The sequence below is a fragment of the Etheostoma cragini genome, chromosome 8, assembly GCF_013103735.1.
Source record: "Etheostoma cragini isolate CJK2018 chromosome 8, CSU_Ecrag_1.0, whole genome shotgun sequence".
Taxonomy (NCBI): domain Eukaryota; kingdom Metazoa; phylum Chordata; class Actinopteri; order Perciformes; family Percidae; genus Etheostoma; species Etheostoma cragini.
Window position 1 is genome coordinate 18,708,693 of NC_048414.1, and position 14,663 is coordinate 18,723,355.

The 14,663-nt window shown below is 42.4% G+C and overlaps 3 protein-coding genes across 6 annotated transcripts in view; 1 reads left to right on the plus strand and 2 right to left on the minus strand.

Moving 5' to 3' along the window:
- Positions 1–1,467, minus strand: part of wee2 (WEE2 oocyte meiosis inhibiting kinase) — a 4,239-nt gene extending 2,772 nt beyond the window's left edge. Inside the window, exons 1-3 of the mRNA XM_034879089.1 lie at positions 1,381–1,467; positions 653–933; positions 337–562 (exon numbers count right to left, since the gene is read on the minus strand). Of these exons, the coding sequence (XP_034734980.1) occupies positions 337–562; positions 653–933; positions 1,381–1,393 (520 nt within the window). The 5' untranslated portion in view covers positions 1,394–1,467. The remainder of the gene's footprint in view (positions 1–336; positions 563–652; positions 934–1,380) is intronic.
- Positions 1,468–1,692: 225 nt separating this feature from the next.
- Positions 1,693–12,907, plus strand: dennd11 (DENN domain containing 11). 3 transcript variants are annotated; one of them, XR_004657613.1, is made up of 10 exons: positions 1,693–2,458; positions 3,105–3,204; positions 3,332–3,490; positions 5,091–5,244; positions 5,343–5,481; positions 5,645–5,776; positions 5,879–6,029; positions 6,203–6,271; positions 6,429–6,674; positions 12,879–12,907. XR_004657613.1 is itself a non-coding variant. In XM_034879054.1 (9 exons), the coding sequence occupies exons 1-9, from the start codon at positions 2,044–2,046 to the stop codon at positions 6,622–6,624; spliced, it is 1,515 nt and encodes a 504-aa protein (XP_034734945.1). In that variant the 5' UTR covers positions 1,695–2,043; the 3' UTR covers positions 6,625–8,912. The 3 variants fall into 3 exon arrangements, 1 of the variants encoding a protein (XP_034734945.1); XR_004657612.1 differs by having other exon boundaries at positions 12,865–12,901; XM_034879054.1 differs by lacking the exon at positions 12,879–12,907 and having other exon boundaries at positions 1,695–2,458; positions 6,429–8,912.
- On the minus strand, positions 9,975–14,639 carry agk (acylglycerol kinase). Of its 2 annotated transcripts, none has more exons than XM_034879057.1 (14): positions 14,367–14,639; positions 14,164–14,203; positions 13,980–14,059; positions 13,798–13,873; positions 13,578–13,703; positions 13,356–13,450; positions 13,121–13,190; positions 12,778–12,857; positions 12,635–12,692; positions 11,983–12,130; positions 11,779–11,876; positions 11,599–11,669; positions 11,378–11,466; positions 9,975–10,471 (listed from the first exon to the last, which is right to left on the minus strand). In XM_034879057.1, exons 1-14 carry the CDS (start codon positions 14,474–14,476, stop codon positions 10,341–10,343), a joined length of 1,272 nt encoding a protein of 423 aa, XP_034734948.1. In that variant the 5' UTR covers positions 14,477–14,639; the 3' UTR covers positions 9,975–10,340. The 2 variants fall into 2 exon arrangements, with proteins under 2 accessions (XP_034734948.1, XP_034734946.1); XM_034879055.1 differs by having other exon boundaries at positions 9,975–10,475; positions 11,382–11,466; positions 14,367–14,638.
- Between the last annotated feature and the right edge of the window lie 24 nt (positions 14,640–14,663).

Below are 14,663 nucleotides of genomic sequence, written 5' to 3' on the forward strand. Positions count from 1 at the left end.
ATCTACCAACAATTTAAGACATTTGTTAATGCAAAAATGTGTCAACCCATTCTGAATTAAGTATTGTAGTGCTGCAGAGACAGCCCGGCCTACAAACCTATCCTACAGAAAAATAAATAAATCTTTGTTTAGTTAAGATCCTCGCAAAAAAAATAAATAATAACAACAACAATAATAACAATAATAATAATAATAATAATACAGAAATGAGCATTACCTCCAATATTGGGAATTATATCCCAACATCAGTCAAAATAATCGCAATTGGATATTTTCCTCATATTGTGCCGCCCTAGCAGATACTGGTGTTTACAATTAATACCCCTACAAATCTACAATACAGTATAAAGCAGTAGTACCTGCGCCCATAATCATCCTCACTTCTACAATGGTTCCTCCACTGCTGCTCGCTGTTCCTGCGGACTGTGTCCGGGGTGAAAGGATTCACATTGACAAAAGGTGCCTGGATGAGGTTTGGAGCAGCTGAGGCGAAACGCAGGGTCCTCTGAAAGCAACCTGTCTTACTGCTGGAGGAAGGTTGGGACGACTTTGATAACAGGCTCTACAGAAGAAAAAATTTATAAAATACCTGGTAGAACATGTGAGGCCACAGGGACACACTAAGGGACAACCAATCTGAATCATTCCCCACCTTGGGTGTGCTGGGAGAGTCACAGAGCCTCAGTTTCCTCCAGGAAGCATAAGGTATGGGGCTGGTGCACTGTAAAGGGGATAAGGTGGTGTTTCTACTGCGGTGGCGTTGCACCCTGGGCGTCCTGCACGCAGAGCCGGGGCTGTGGATCCTGGGACTTCGGATGCTGGAGTTGCAGTCATCGGAGCTGTTGTCACTGCTGCTCCCCTCCTCTCCACAGCTAGAGAAGTCCAGCTGCTGGCTGATCTCGTCAAACAACGCCGCCATGCCTGGGACCTGAGTTTTGGGGCAAAGGTTTCCCTAAAAATGCTTAATCCCACATTTGACCGTGTTGACCTTAGCAAAACATACTTTACGGTTTAATATTTGGGATTAAGGTTATGCATAAATTTGTTACCAGGCCTGCATTTAAGTCTCTTTGGGAAGATGAGGAAACAAAACATGTCAACCTCTGTACCAGTAGGCCCCCATATAGGCTACAGAGTATGATATAGGGTCATAATACCACTTTGACTTCCACAACAGAAGTCCCATAATCAATCAATGATTTTGTTTTTAAGACCTTCTTCCTTATCATGTAGAGCAATTGAACAGCAGCTTTCCAGTCAAGCTGTGATGTAATTTTCAGACTCATCTGAAATCTCAACAGGTGCTTCACAAAGCGGTCAATGACATACACCTCATGATGTACGTTTGAGTACTAATGCGTGTTTATCATGTATACTCACTAACACGTCGCATCCCGTACCTCCACCGCCACGTTTGAATATCACGCTCTGTATGTAAATGACTTCCTGTTTAAATAAACTATAGCACCGGGTTAACACATCTAGCTCTCTGATTGGCTGAATTGTTCTTAAACCACACACCTGACTTTAAAATGGCGGTTAAATGCGTAATCAACTTTGAACAGCGTTACCATAAAAACTATGCAAATCTAATAAAAAAAAAATAAAAAAGATGCATAGGCTATGAATAATGTTATCAAGAAAACTACAAATTCAATTCAAATTGAAAGTAATTAAAATATGAAGGAATGAGTACAGACTTGAGTACAACGGACACAATAATGCTGAATGTCCTTACGACTGTTTTAAGATTATGGGCAAAATGAATAGCCCATAACCCAAATTAGATGTATGAAATAGTAATATAGACACGTGGGCGGAAGTGAGCGACGTCATCAAAACAGTAGACAGTGGACAGTAGGCGGAGGAAAAAGCAGCCCGTCAGTGGATGTGACACGCTTACAAATTCAGAGAAAACAACCCCTCAAGCAGCAGGAAACCATGATCGTGCTCCAGCAGCGTGTTTAGTGTGCTCGATTCAACTGGACAGCGGAGATCCAAGTGTTCTTTCTCCCTTCCCGAGTCCTTGGAGGCTCCAGCACCATGGTGAAGCAGTCGGACCGAGCCCCGCTGCTGGACTGGGAGGAGATCCCACCACCGTATCCGAACCGGGCGGCCCCGCTACCGCCGCCGAGGGAGGAGGACGCAGCGGCGGAGAAAAGTTGGCAGCCAGCCGGGCGGCGTCCACCGACCGGGACCGCGGCTGGTACTGGGCGGAGCACCGCGGCCACCACCACCCGCAGCCCGACCACGAAGAAGAGTGTAACAGCTGTTGTTGCCAGCAGGAACGGAAGCCCGGGTCGTCCGCGATCAGAGCTCTCCGGGCACCGGTGGGATCCCCCGGAGCCTCTCGGTACAGATCGCGTTGTTCCCTTCCCCGGCCTCTCGGCGAGGGATCAGTGGGAGGAAAAAGACCAGATCGTGGCTGTGTTTGTGGTCACCTTTGATACAAGATCAGGTAAGAAATCATTGTAGCAAGAGCATCTGATCGTTTATCTCGTGTTTAAAGTGGACGCCTACATTTCTTGAATTTATTATCCTATTGTCATCTTGGAATGTCTGATGTGCTTTAGTGAACTGTAGGCTGTTACCAAGTCATGGGGGGCGGGCAGGTGTGACAGGTGACAGGTGTATGGCCCTATCAGTTCAAGTAGGGATGGTGAAACATGTCAAATGTCAAGACCCTACCAACATCTACTAAATTCACAATCAACCCACAGTGTTGAAATAACCCTAAATTTGGTGGGGCAACACCTCCAAAAGAAATGAACTTCCTGGTTTTAAAAATGGACTAATGCTCATGCAAGAATTGAGTGGGGCAAAGTCCAAGCTGGTTTAAAAGGAAATGTCTTTAGAACTGAAAACAAGACTGGGATTTCAGTGCTTCAGCTTCATATAGAAGGGGTACAAGCGACACACACCAAGCCATAGTGTAGAAATAATACAGTAGCTGAGTCAGTGCTTTCTTACTGTCCCTGCTACATGACCGAAATACAGAATTGGAGGAAGTGGCAAGGATGAAAGTAGACATAATGGGAAGTAACTTTACGAGTTTATATATTTTCATATATATGTGTGTGTGTGTGTGTTTGTGTGTGTGACAGGGAATATGGTAGAGTGGTGCCTGCCTCATGACATCAACCTAGACGGAGTTGAATTCAAGTCAATTGCCAGCGGTTCCCATCGGATTGCAAATGACTTTATGTAGGTACTCCCCCCCTCCACTAATCAGCATGAAATCCAGTATGTAGAGGAACACAGGTCTGTTTAATCACCGTTACAAATCTGTCGCTCTGTGTTGACTCCTGGTCTTTGTTTTGCCTTTGGCTAGATATTTCCGTAAAGGCTCTTACTTTGGGCTGGCTTGTTTTGCTAACCTGCCTGTGGAGAGTGAGCTGGAGCGAGGAGCCAGGATGAAGTCTGTGGGAATTCTGTCTCCCTCCTACACTCTGCTCTACCGCTACATGCACTTCTTGGAGAACCAAGTCAGGTAAGACATGCTGTGTGACGTGTAATATTTCTCTTTTTGTCTCTTTTTCCTTATTTTGTCACCTTTGCACAACCCTATTTAATTTCTGTTCACTATATTATTCCCCCCCCCCCAAAAGGTTTACATGTTCCTACTTATGGCACCCTCCTGTCCTTGCTTCCTTTTGTCAAAATGTTTCTCATCTATTAAACATAAACCCAGAGTCCTGTTTACAGCAATCGTCACAAGAGCCCGTTTACATGCAGTTTTTGGTATGAAGTCTGAGCACGGAAGTGGAAGTCTTGACGACTTCTCTTGTCTTCAGTAACTCTGCTCTTCTGCATCAGTCCTCTCACGAAAGCTGATCTCCCTATTGACTTTGCATAAATATATGACACAGCCACAGTTTTGGCTTATAAATACAAATGGCTCAGTTTACTGCCAAATACAAGTGCATGTGAATTCATCTGTGTGGTAATCTGTTCGGTTTATGCGTGGTTACTGTGGCTTTATTTTCACAGTCACTCTACAGATGCAAGCAGATGCCTCAGATTGTTTTAGAAATAGGTTAAGCACGAGTACTGAATTGTTGTGGTTATATTGCATAGAATAGTGGTATTTATGTAACGTGTGTGGTCTAAAATGAGGCTTACAAATACAAGTGGCTCAGGTTACCTCCAAATACAAGTGGATTGTGAATTAATCTATGTGGAAATCTATTTTACGGTTTATGTGTGGTTACTGTGGCTCGTTTACAGTCACTGTAGAGTAGCAAGCAGATGCCTCAAATTGTGTTTGAAGTACTGTATGTTAAGCATGAGTACTTAATGAAATGATGTGGTTATAGTACATTGAGCAGTGACATTTATGTAATGTTTATGGCCTCAAATTATCCCACAATGCAATTTAAAATCAAGTGACTGTTACTAACCGAGTACACATCGTTAATCTTGCATTATGGATGACCAAAATATTGTCTGATACTGAATACACAACGCTTCTACATAGACTTCCATTTATAGTGTGTTAGTGATTGAGTTAATACTTTTAGATGTAAGCTACAGTGCTTTAGTAACTGTGTTTAAACCTTTTGAATCACACTGCATGAGCCAGTGATGCAGTACTCGAGTCCTGGTCTAGAATTGCTATTTTCTTGACTTGTGACATGACTTGGACTTGTGCACTGATGACTTGGACTTGAGGATTTATGAAATCGGACTCGAGCATTCACAAAGTAACACTGAAGTTGGAGGAAGTTTCTGACTACTTATACGTGTAAAAGGCAGATTTTGAGTTCGACACCAGTCGCTATTCTCTGGTCTTGCGACTCGACTCTGACTCTTCTTTTGTGACTCAGACTTGGACTCCAACACTGGGGACTCAAGACCTGACTCAGACTTGACAGTTAGTGACTTGACTTCAACACTGGCATCAGCTGTGAGCTTTCATGGTCGTACATTGACAGATAATTAACATGCAAATGTGATTTGTTTAAAATTCACTCAACCAAGCATAATCTGCCATTTTATACAAATGTGGAAAGGCTTGGATGACTCAATAGCTGACATTATTCTACTTTCTCTCTTCTCCTCCCTCACTTCCTCCTGCCATTGCCTCATAGACACCAGTTACAGTGTCCGGGCCAGTATTCTCCACTGGAGGCCTTCTATGAGGATAAGAAGGCCATCCTTCCCCCAGCAGGAAACTGTCTGGTCACTGCTTGCCCCACCTGGAGTGTGACCACCATCAACCGCTGTATGCACCCAGAAATGAAGGTGTGAAAGCAGCAGAACACACTTATATTGTTGGTGATAGCAGATTTGCTCATCAACACATAGCAAAGACACAATTGTCCCTTTTGTTCTCCCTGCAGATCACCCACCCAGCTGGCTGCATGTCCCAATTCATCCAGTTTTTCGGGGAGCAAATAATGGTGCTGTGGAAGTTTGCATTGCTGAGGAAACGGATCCTCATCTTCTCCCCTCCACCTGTAGGTGTGGTCTGCTACAGGGGTGAGAAGCTCGAACACACATGCTCACACACACTTGCACGGTTTTTCGTAACACAAACAGGTTAGGATGTAATGAGTGTATCAATGTTGCAACCTAAGTGTTGTCTTTTATGTTTTATTGCCATGGATATGTTTAATTCCCTATGTTCTCATGCTTCCCTCAGTGTATTGCTGTTGCTGCCTGGCCAATGTCTCTTTACCTGGAATTGGTGTCTCTGTGCCTGAATTACGGCCTTTTTTCTACATCAACGTAGCCGACATCACTGCCCTGGAAACAGAGCTGTCATTCGTGGCCTGTGAGTGAAACATTAACCGTATAAAATGGTTAATTGACCACTGTCTGTTACCTATGGAAACAATTCCTTATATGAGCATGTTTTTTTTAATCATTTTTAAAGGCACCACAGAGAAGATTTTTGAGGTGAAGAAGGAGCTATATGACGTCTACGTTGATAACCAGAATGTGAAAACGCACAGAAGCCATTTGCAGCCACTGCTCCGACTGAATGCAGCAGATAAGGAGAAGTACAGGAAACTGAGTGAACAGAGGTATACACTGTGAAATACTTTACATTTTATCAGATTTTTCAAATGTGAGACATGCATTCATATTTGAGTTATCAACACTCATATATATATACTGGCCAGTGAGGAGCACAATGAGAAGCATAAAGTTCTATTTGTCAGATATGATGATGATGATGATTTTTTTTTTTTCTCAGGCAAATGTTGCTGTACTCTCAGGAGGTGGATGTTGACTGCACATCAAATGAAGAGGATCTTTTCATTCTGTGAGTCCTTGACAAGTGTATTCATAGCTGCTTGTGGACTCAAGTCCTATTCACAGGCAGTAGGTTTAAGGAGAGTAGTACTATTATGTTGTTTTTTTCATTTTAATATGATGCGGAGGACTAGAGCATGACGCACTTGTCTGTAACCCTGTCCTAGGTTCTTCATGGAACTGAATAACCGCATCTTCCAGACCCTGTCAGATGTAGCAGCGAGCTCCGACCCCACCCTCACCTCTGAACACGTGAGGGCCATGGGGCTGGATCCCCAGGGTGACCGCTCCTTCTTGTTCGACCTGCTGGAGGTTTACGGTATTGACGTCACGCTGGTCATAGACAACCTCTGCTGCCCCTGAGCCCCCCCTAGAAACCCGGAACGCCACTGGATATTTGTGCCTTCAAGGCCTACACACACACTCCAAGACACCAAAGACACCGCCTCCACCCTGGGACCTCCATCTGTCGCCCAATGTTCCCACCTGGGTGTCTATTTTCCCTCTGTGCGTGTCTCATCTGACCTGTTGAGACTGGTTCCAAACAGTGTGGATGATGAGGACGCTTGACGTTGGTGCACTGGTCCGCAGCGGCAGCTGAACACCTGACTGGCCTACAGCACTGCTTGGCAGCTGCGTAGTCTTGAAGCCACTCACATCTTATGTCCCTCACTTGTGTTTTTTGTCAGAAATAAGTGTTGTGTGCGCTTGTTAGACTTGAAGTGGCCAGGGCTGAAGCACAGGATAAAGGCATGGAAGTCTTGGTCAGGTACGGTCATCGCAGCAGGATTATTGGTCGTTCTCCACTGCACCCATCACAGTGAAGAAGTCATTGAAGCATTCACAATCCTGCAGCTTTTTGTTTGCACTTACGTACGGTTTGTCTGACAAAACAAGGAGGTTTTAACGCTTCAAAAGGTTTTATAGAAGATTCTAGCCAACATAATGTGCAACAATTTCATCCTGCTGTAGTAACGTACTTGGATGATTATGTTAAGTAAATATTTTTTTTTTTTTATTTGCCTTTCAAAGAAGCAATAGGAGTCTGTGCTAGTTAAAATCAGCCTTCCTCATGTACATTTGTTTTCCAGTTTTTTACTATTTCTTTCACAACTGAAAGTGAGAGGTGAGGATGTTTGTTAATGAGTGTGATATCCTCTTTTTTATAATGGGGATGCTTAAATATTACGGTGACTCACAGAATGAGAAGGGAAAAGCTGTAAAACACTTTGGTCTCCTTTTTATGCACCTTCAACACGAGGTATAGATCTAATATAGTGTGTTTCTGTGTTTTGATCACAGTCTAAAGTGCTAGTGATGGGGGTGTTCTGGGAACTTTGTTTTGTTACGTGTTTTACCTTAAGCTGAGGTGTCTTGAATTGTACATGAATGTGACTTTATAACACTAACCTATTTTGAATGCTGCACCATGTCCACGGACCATTTCCTAATCCACAAAGTGATCATGCTTAACTGTACGTGTACGTGTACGTGTACGTGTGCGTGTGCGTGTGCGTGTACGTGTGCGTGTGTGTGTGTGTGTGAGAGAGAGAGAGAGCCACAGGCTGGTTCCTTAACAAAAGCCAATATATGTTCGGTGGTCGCGTTGAGTGAAGAGTCCTTGATGGAGCCATTTGTAGTTGACTTATTGATCAGCTTCAATGTCCCTGACAAAGATCTCTTTATGCTTTTGGAGATTTCCCCAGTCCTTCCATCACAGTCCTATTGAGTTAATCCAGCTCCTGTTTGCCTCGTACAAATATGGAATAGTGGTTCTCAGCCTGCCCGTGGCCCCCCCCGCACCGATGCTAAGCTAAAACGATATGTAATTTCTTTTACACATTTCACAAGTCTAAAAATATTCATTTTTATTTCCTCATCACATTTCAAAAATGATCTTCTGGGGGCTAATCCCCAGGTGATAGTCTGTCATTTGACTTGACCCCTCAATATGTTTTCTGGGTTCATTAAAAACAAAATAAAGACACTACACCTAGTAGTGTATCTGAAAGAGAGGCTTTGTTGTTTAAATGGGGCCTTAAGCAAATGGGAATTTCTCAAATTTACTACAGCAGTTTCCGAGTCTTAACTGTATGTACGTCAACAGTATTTGCTGGCAGATTAAGTACATTGTCCTACGCACTTTTGTATAACCTCACCTTACTGTCTCCAGTGAAACCTGTTGACTCTGGCTGGTCTGTTTCATGTCAGTAGACATATGCTCTTGCCTCTAATGGTGTTTGCTTTACAGGTGTATGTTAACTGTATAAGGGAATGTACACAACACACCACTGTAGAAAATGCCTTCTTTGCGGAGTCGTTCACAGATGTGTACCAGCATTAACTAAATGAGTCCTTTGTACAGTGTGTCACTCTACTGAATGTCATAGACGGAAAAAGTATTGCACGTGTGCAGTGACACGTCTAAGTAGTGTGACGGTTTCCTTCTTGATTGTAATGTAAATCAAGAGTTTTCACAAAATAACAAATATGTCTTCACCTTTACTAATGTCAAACACTGTAAGAGATGTCAGTAGTGTACACACAAACTCAATAGCATGAGCAACTGTTCATTTCACTGTACTGCCATTGTAAAATATTAAAACAATTATACAGTTTAGGTGTTACCTAATCCTCTGTTTCTAACCTTGCATAACTAGTTTCCTCTATTCCCTTCTTAATCCTACTCTACCTACACCTCTCTTCCTTCCCTGAGCAGGATCACTGCTTTCAGGATCATCTGGACAAGACAGCTACTTTATTACTGGCGCTTTCACATTGGCTGACAAGGAGACAATTGTAACTTATTTATAGAATGGTAGCGGTACTTATTTAACCACTGTCATTCCCCTGCAATAGTTTTTGTCCGCCACAACAAAGAAAACAAGAGCCTCCCTTTGTTTTCCTGAACAAAAAAGATATTACAAGAGGCATTTATTTAGTTCTGCAGAATTGCTCTTCACCATCTGTCATATCAGACCCAGCCTCAGCAAGGAGTCTGCCCAACTCCTGGGCTCCATCTCATGGCCCTTATTTAATAGCTCCTTGAGTCCTCAGTGGAATCGGGAAATTGTTCTGTCCCTCCTCTGTGAAGGCTGTCTCAAAGCTCTTATTTCTGACCCGAGGAGCGACCATAGAGGAGGGATCACCGAGGAGCTGTAGGCAAGGATTCACTACAGCAGCCTTTCCAGAAGGCTTGCCACTGAAGGAGTTGTTAACTCTGTCCATCCAGCTGACAAATTAATATGATGCTTCAGCGGAAAGGATATCTCATCCGTCTAAGAACAGATTTGCTTGTTGCCTCACATCTCCTCGGTGGGAGAGTAAGTAGTAGCAAGTAGTGGATTCAAGGAGGCAATTTAAGGGCTATGAAGTGCTGCTCTGGTCCAAGATGTAGGGCATTTGCAACGCATTCAGAATGTTGCAGCATCCTTATTTTCTTCAGTATAAACCTACAACCTAGCCATTCTCTACTGAGCCCCAGTGGCTATTCAGCCAGCTCAAAGCACTGATGTGAAAAGGAAATCACTTACGTAACACCACTCTAACATAACATTTTCCCATCCTACACTTCAGACTGCTTTATGTGCATGGCTACTTATAATTTCTTGTCATTTCCATCTCTGTCTATTAACTTTATTTTGCGCCCTAACCCCTAGCCATCTGTACACGTCTGTACTCCTTTTCCAAACCCAAAAACTGGTAAACAAAAAAACACTTGACATTCATAATTTTTATTGACCAAGTTCAAATGTGATGGCAACAGTAAACCATTCAGTAAACATAAAGCCAGTTTGTAAGACAACCTGTACATGGGTTACTGGCTTAAAGAAACAAAGCCTTGGTCCTTTAATATACAACAGCATGTACTATAATAAACTGAATATTCTATCAATGTTTACATGTAGCAAAACATTCCATTAGTACTTCATGAGCATTTAAAACTGCTGGCAATGAAGACATCCGTTTTCAAAATGACCTCAGAGACTCATGGCAGCTGGTTCTTTTCTTTTGTGAATCTCTTGGAATCCGTTTTTGTCTTTCTGATCTTGTTTTCTTTCTGGTTACATGTTGTTTCATCACTGCACCTGTAAGAGGAGTTGCTCTCTGCGTTCTGCACTGATGAAGAAGCGTAGTTTTCTTGGCAGCAGCTTTATCTCTACAGGCATGGCTTCATACTCCTCGTTGTCGATGTTGTAGAAGCCAGCGGCACTCTGCGGCGTCAGGACGTAAAGTTAAAAAAAAAACTTACATATAGAGCTTAACAAGTAAAAACGGAAGCTGAGGACAGCTACGCTTGAATTTTTATTTGCATTTTTTATAAGTTAGCTTGAGAACACAATTTAGTTAATTTGTTATCTTAAACTTTGTTATCTTGAGTTAATAAGGTAATCTATGATATTTTCACGGTACAAATATGTGTCTTTGAATTTGGCATATCTCTTCATTGAGTACAATTACTTGATTCTGTGTCTGCATTTAGTCAAAGATGTCCTCAACTCAAATCATTTCAGGAAAGAGACTTCAGATACAGTATCAGGGGACCACTAAGGCTTATACAAAAGCTTCCAAGAAGCAGCATGTCATAGGACCTTTCATTTAATTTCTCTCCAGCAATCCAGAACTCAAAGACTGAAGACATTTCCTCACAATTTAGTGGTATCTTCTGTTTAGTTTACACGGGACACTTCTTGTGACTATAGTCCAATTAATTATATTTCCAAATATATATTTTGTATTATGCCCTTTGTCAACACCTTATTTTGAGAACCATGCATCGTTCCGCTAACTTCCCCAAGTCCATCACAGTCAGCTGCATCTGGGACGTTTACCATAGTGGACGACTGGCATGGCGCTCCTGCCCCGTGGTTACATTAAGAACATTAAGAAGGCCCGAATAAGAGGAATCAACCCTTTGTTTTGTATTAAGGGGTTGATTATCTCGAGATAAGGCATGTGATCCCAAGACAACGACATAAAAAAAAATTCAATTGCCAGCACGTCCGTTCTCAGCTCCCGTAGTAAACTGACTAATATCGGACGCACAATGCCTAAAATTGTATTGATGTGCTTTGAAGTGGAACAATACAATAGGATTGAACCATCTCAGGGTTACTGACCTCTGGCAGCTGCAGCCGGCAAGCACTGGCTTCCAGTTTTGTGGAGTCCTTAGTGAACACAGTGGGGTCCTCTTCTTTTTTATTTCTATAATTAGGAAATTTTAAATTCTTTTACTTAAACAAGAACTTTTATATCATGTAGCCTATATATCCTCAATAATGTTTTCGGTTTGCAGCAGATTTATAAAAAATAAATAAAAAAACTCATTCTACTAACCCGACTGTGATGTACTCGCCCACCGTCAAGTTGTCCGGTTCCGCACAGATCATCAGGGAGTCATTTATGCGCTGAAAGTTCAAATAAATAGAAACAATTAGTTTACAAAAATCTGGAAAGAAAAAAAGGCATGTGGGGTTAAATGGGATCACGTCACCATTCAATTGATTTTGGACTGACCCTCTCGACTGGGTTCTTGTTGTGCGTTTGAATAAACAGCTCCAACGTCGACAGCTGCTCCTCCTTCCACTGCTCTGGTTCTTCCACTTTTGGAGGCTCTGCACACGCACACACGCACAATACAACTCAGTCTTTTACTGTTGGGATTTGGTTGCGTGTTGCCATGTTATGATCCAAAAGTATCAACATAGTGACACGCGCTACCTTCGACAGGAGGGTTCCAGCGGTTTTTCAGCCTGCGGATGATGCGGTGGAGCAGGCTGGGTCTGGGGGGCTTCTGAGATGGCAGGTCAGGGGGCCGGAGGCTGGGATCCAGGTAGGACACTGAGACGTCCCGGGCCAGGGGCCACTCCTGAGAGATTTACAACAGAGTAAGATTAAAATCCTAATCAGCAGCCACCGAATTATAACAGTCATTGGTGACAAGGAAGCAGGGGGAGACGTGAAATACATCAATAACCTCATATAACTCTACAGTATCTCATAGACCACGGATATGATTGGATTTATAGATTATGGATTATATTTATGATTTACTTACAGCATATATTTTTGGCAGGATGGAAAACTCTTATAGCAGCATTTAGTCATTATATGATACTAGGATTACACTGAAACCGACACTTATGTAAGACTCGATGCAACAACTGATCAGGTACTCAATTACAAACAGGCAATTATTGCCACATACACTTCCTCTGAAAATGTACTTTGAATTGAAGCAAAAGAATTTAAAAAAGATGTTCATACCAGGGAGGAATCTCTATCACATAGCTGATGTTGCTTTCCAATATCAGATATTTTATGAAAGCCCAACATTGAATCAGTATACTGTCAAAAACAAACACAGCCTTACCCGTAGAGTACTAAACCAATGTGCTGCTTTTGTCTTCAGTGGTCCAAGGTACCAATATCTATGGGGAAATATGGTTAATTACTCCTTTGTATGGGAAAATGATGTCATAGTTATAATCTGAGTGACCAATCGTGTAATCTCACTTGCTAATTGTTGCAGCCACGTCTCTAAAAGCACCCCAACGTAGTCCCATCAGAGCAAATACTGGCTGCTCCTTTTCCCCCTAGAAACACACACACACACACACACACACACACACACATACACACATACACAAATTCCTATCCAAGTTCTGACACATAATATCTCACCGCATTACTAAAAAAAAACTATAATCATCTAAAACGTCCTTATCCAATTTGATGAAGAAAGACATAGTAGTATATAAGTGTGATATTATATATTTGTTAAATCAATATCTGCATTCAAGACAAATACTTTGTTCATAACTTGGATGATTTATAGTAAACAGAACCAGGTCCTCACTTTGATTTGTAGCACATCCAGAGGTACAGTTTCTCCTTTCAAGATGGACAGTGTTGCTGATGTAATGTCTCTGGAAAAAATGGGTTTTAGCTACTTAATAAAGAAACACATACCATACCCATATACATATATTTAGCAAGTGAGACCCATCCCGTGCACATGTTATCACAGGTTAGGAGATTGTGTGATGATAACACCTGGATCTGTGTCAGCATAATGTTGAAGAGATACTTACTTGACCTTGTTGTCACTGAGGAGGTGAAGACTTGGACTCAGGGAGTTGTGAGAGCCCAGTGGAATGAATCCAATCGGTGTGTTACAGACTGTGTCCTGTGGTCATAAATCATCCATCATTAAGAGAGACGTTTGGAAGATTCAGTTTTCTTTAATCTTGTTCTGCAATTAACCCTAAATCAAACACTGGTGACGCGTCAACACATAACTATGTGACACCCACTTGATCTGGCCTTCGCAGTAAACCTGTGACGACTTCCTGCAAAGTGCCATCCCCTCCGGCCACGATCAGCATGTCTGTCTGTTCCATGAGCTCCGTTAGTTTTTTTGCCTGGCCCTCATAATCTGTCTGTAAACAGGTAATAAAATCATGGTGTTACACAATAGGATATTTACTAGAATAATACAGACTAAGTCTAAGGGGAGAAAAAAGCTAAACATACCTTTACTATTGTAATTTCCACACCAGCCAGGTGTAAAATAGGTACAGCATTCTTTTCAAACAGGTTGTTGGCTTTCCTGGGGAAGATTAAGAGAGGGAGTTGGAAACATGCCAGGAAAGACTGTTTTCTGAAGTCCAGACAAAACTGTCAATGACAGGTTTTTAAGATGTCTGTCTTCTTACCCACTACAAGCTGCAGGGTTCAAGATCACTGTTGCTTTCCTCAGCCGCTCCTGTGGTGCTATTTGTTGACGTCCAAATTCCTGACAGACATTGGGATGATGACGGCGATTAGGACTAAAGGCACTTTAAGAAGGTTTTGGTTTAAATGATGACAATGTCTGTACATAAATACTTGATGTCTTACCCTGGCCACTAGACAAGCCTCCCTCCGCAAAACGTTGTCACTGAGAAGATACAAGACACAATTTAAGACACACCTGCACTTAATCTAGCAAGCAAGCAACGTTTTATTTAGCACATTTCACAGACACCAGGCACAAAGTGCTTCGCAGTAAAATAAACGCAATTGATCTAATACGAGGAAATACCATAACATGAACTACTTACCAGTGTTTACCATACAGCCAGTATCCCCCGTAAGACAGGACGCACACAGCAAATGTGGACTTCTTCCAGTGATTCCGCAGAGTCCGAAACCCTCTCACAACGCGAGCCATTGTTTGATTAAAGTCCCCGAACCCTCTATTTGAATGCGGTGCTACGTATACTGCGGCATTGAAGTTTTATATTCACGAATGACACATTTCCATCCCAGCGGTCATTTAGCTACAACTGTCAGACTAGCGTGGACATGTTGGTGTAACGTCGAAACAGTACGACCGAGCACAGAGCGGAACCAATATT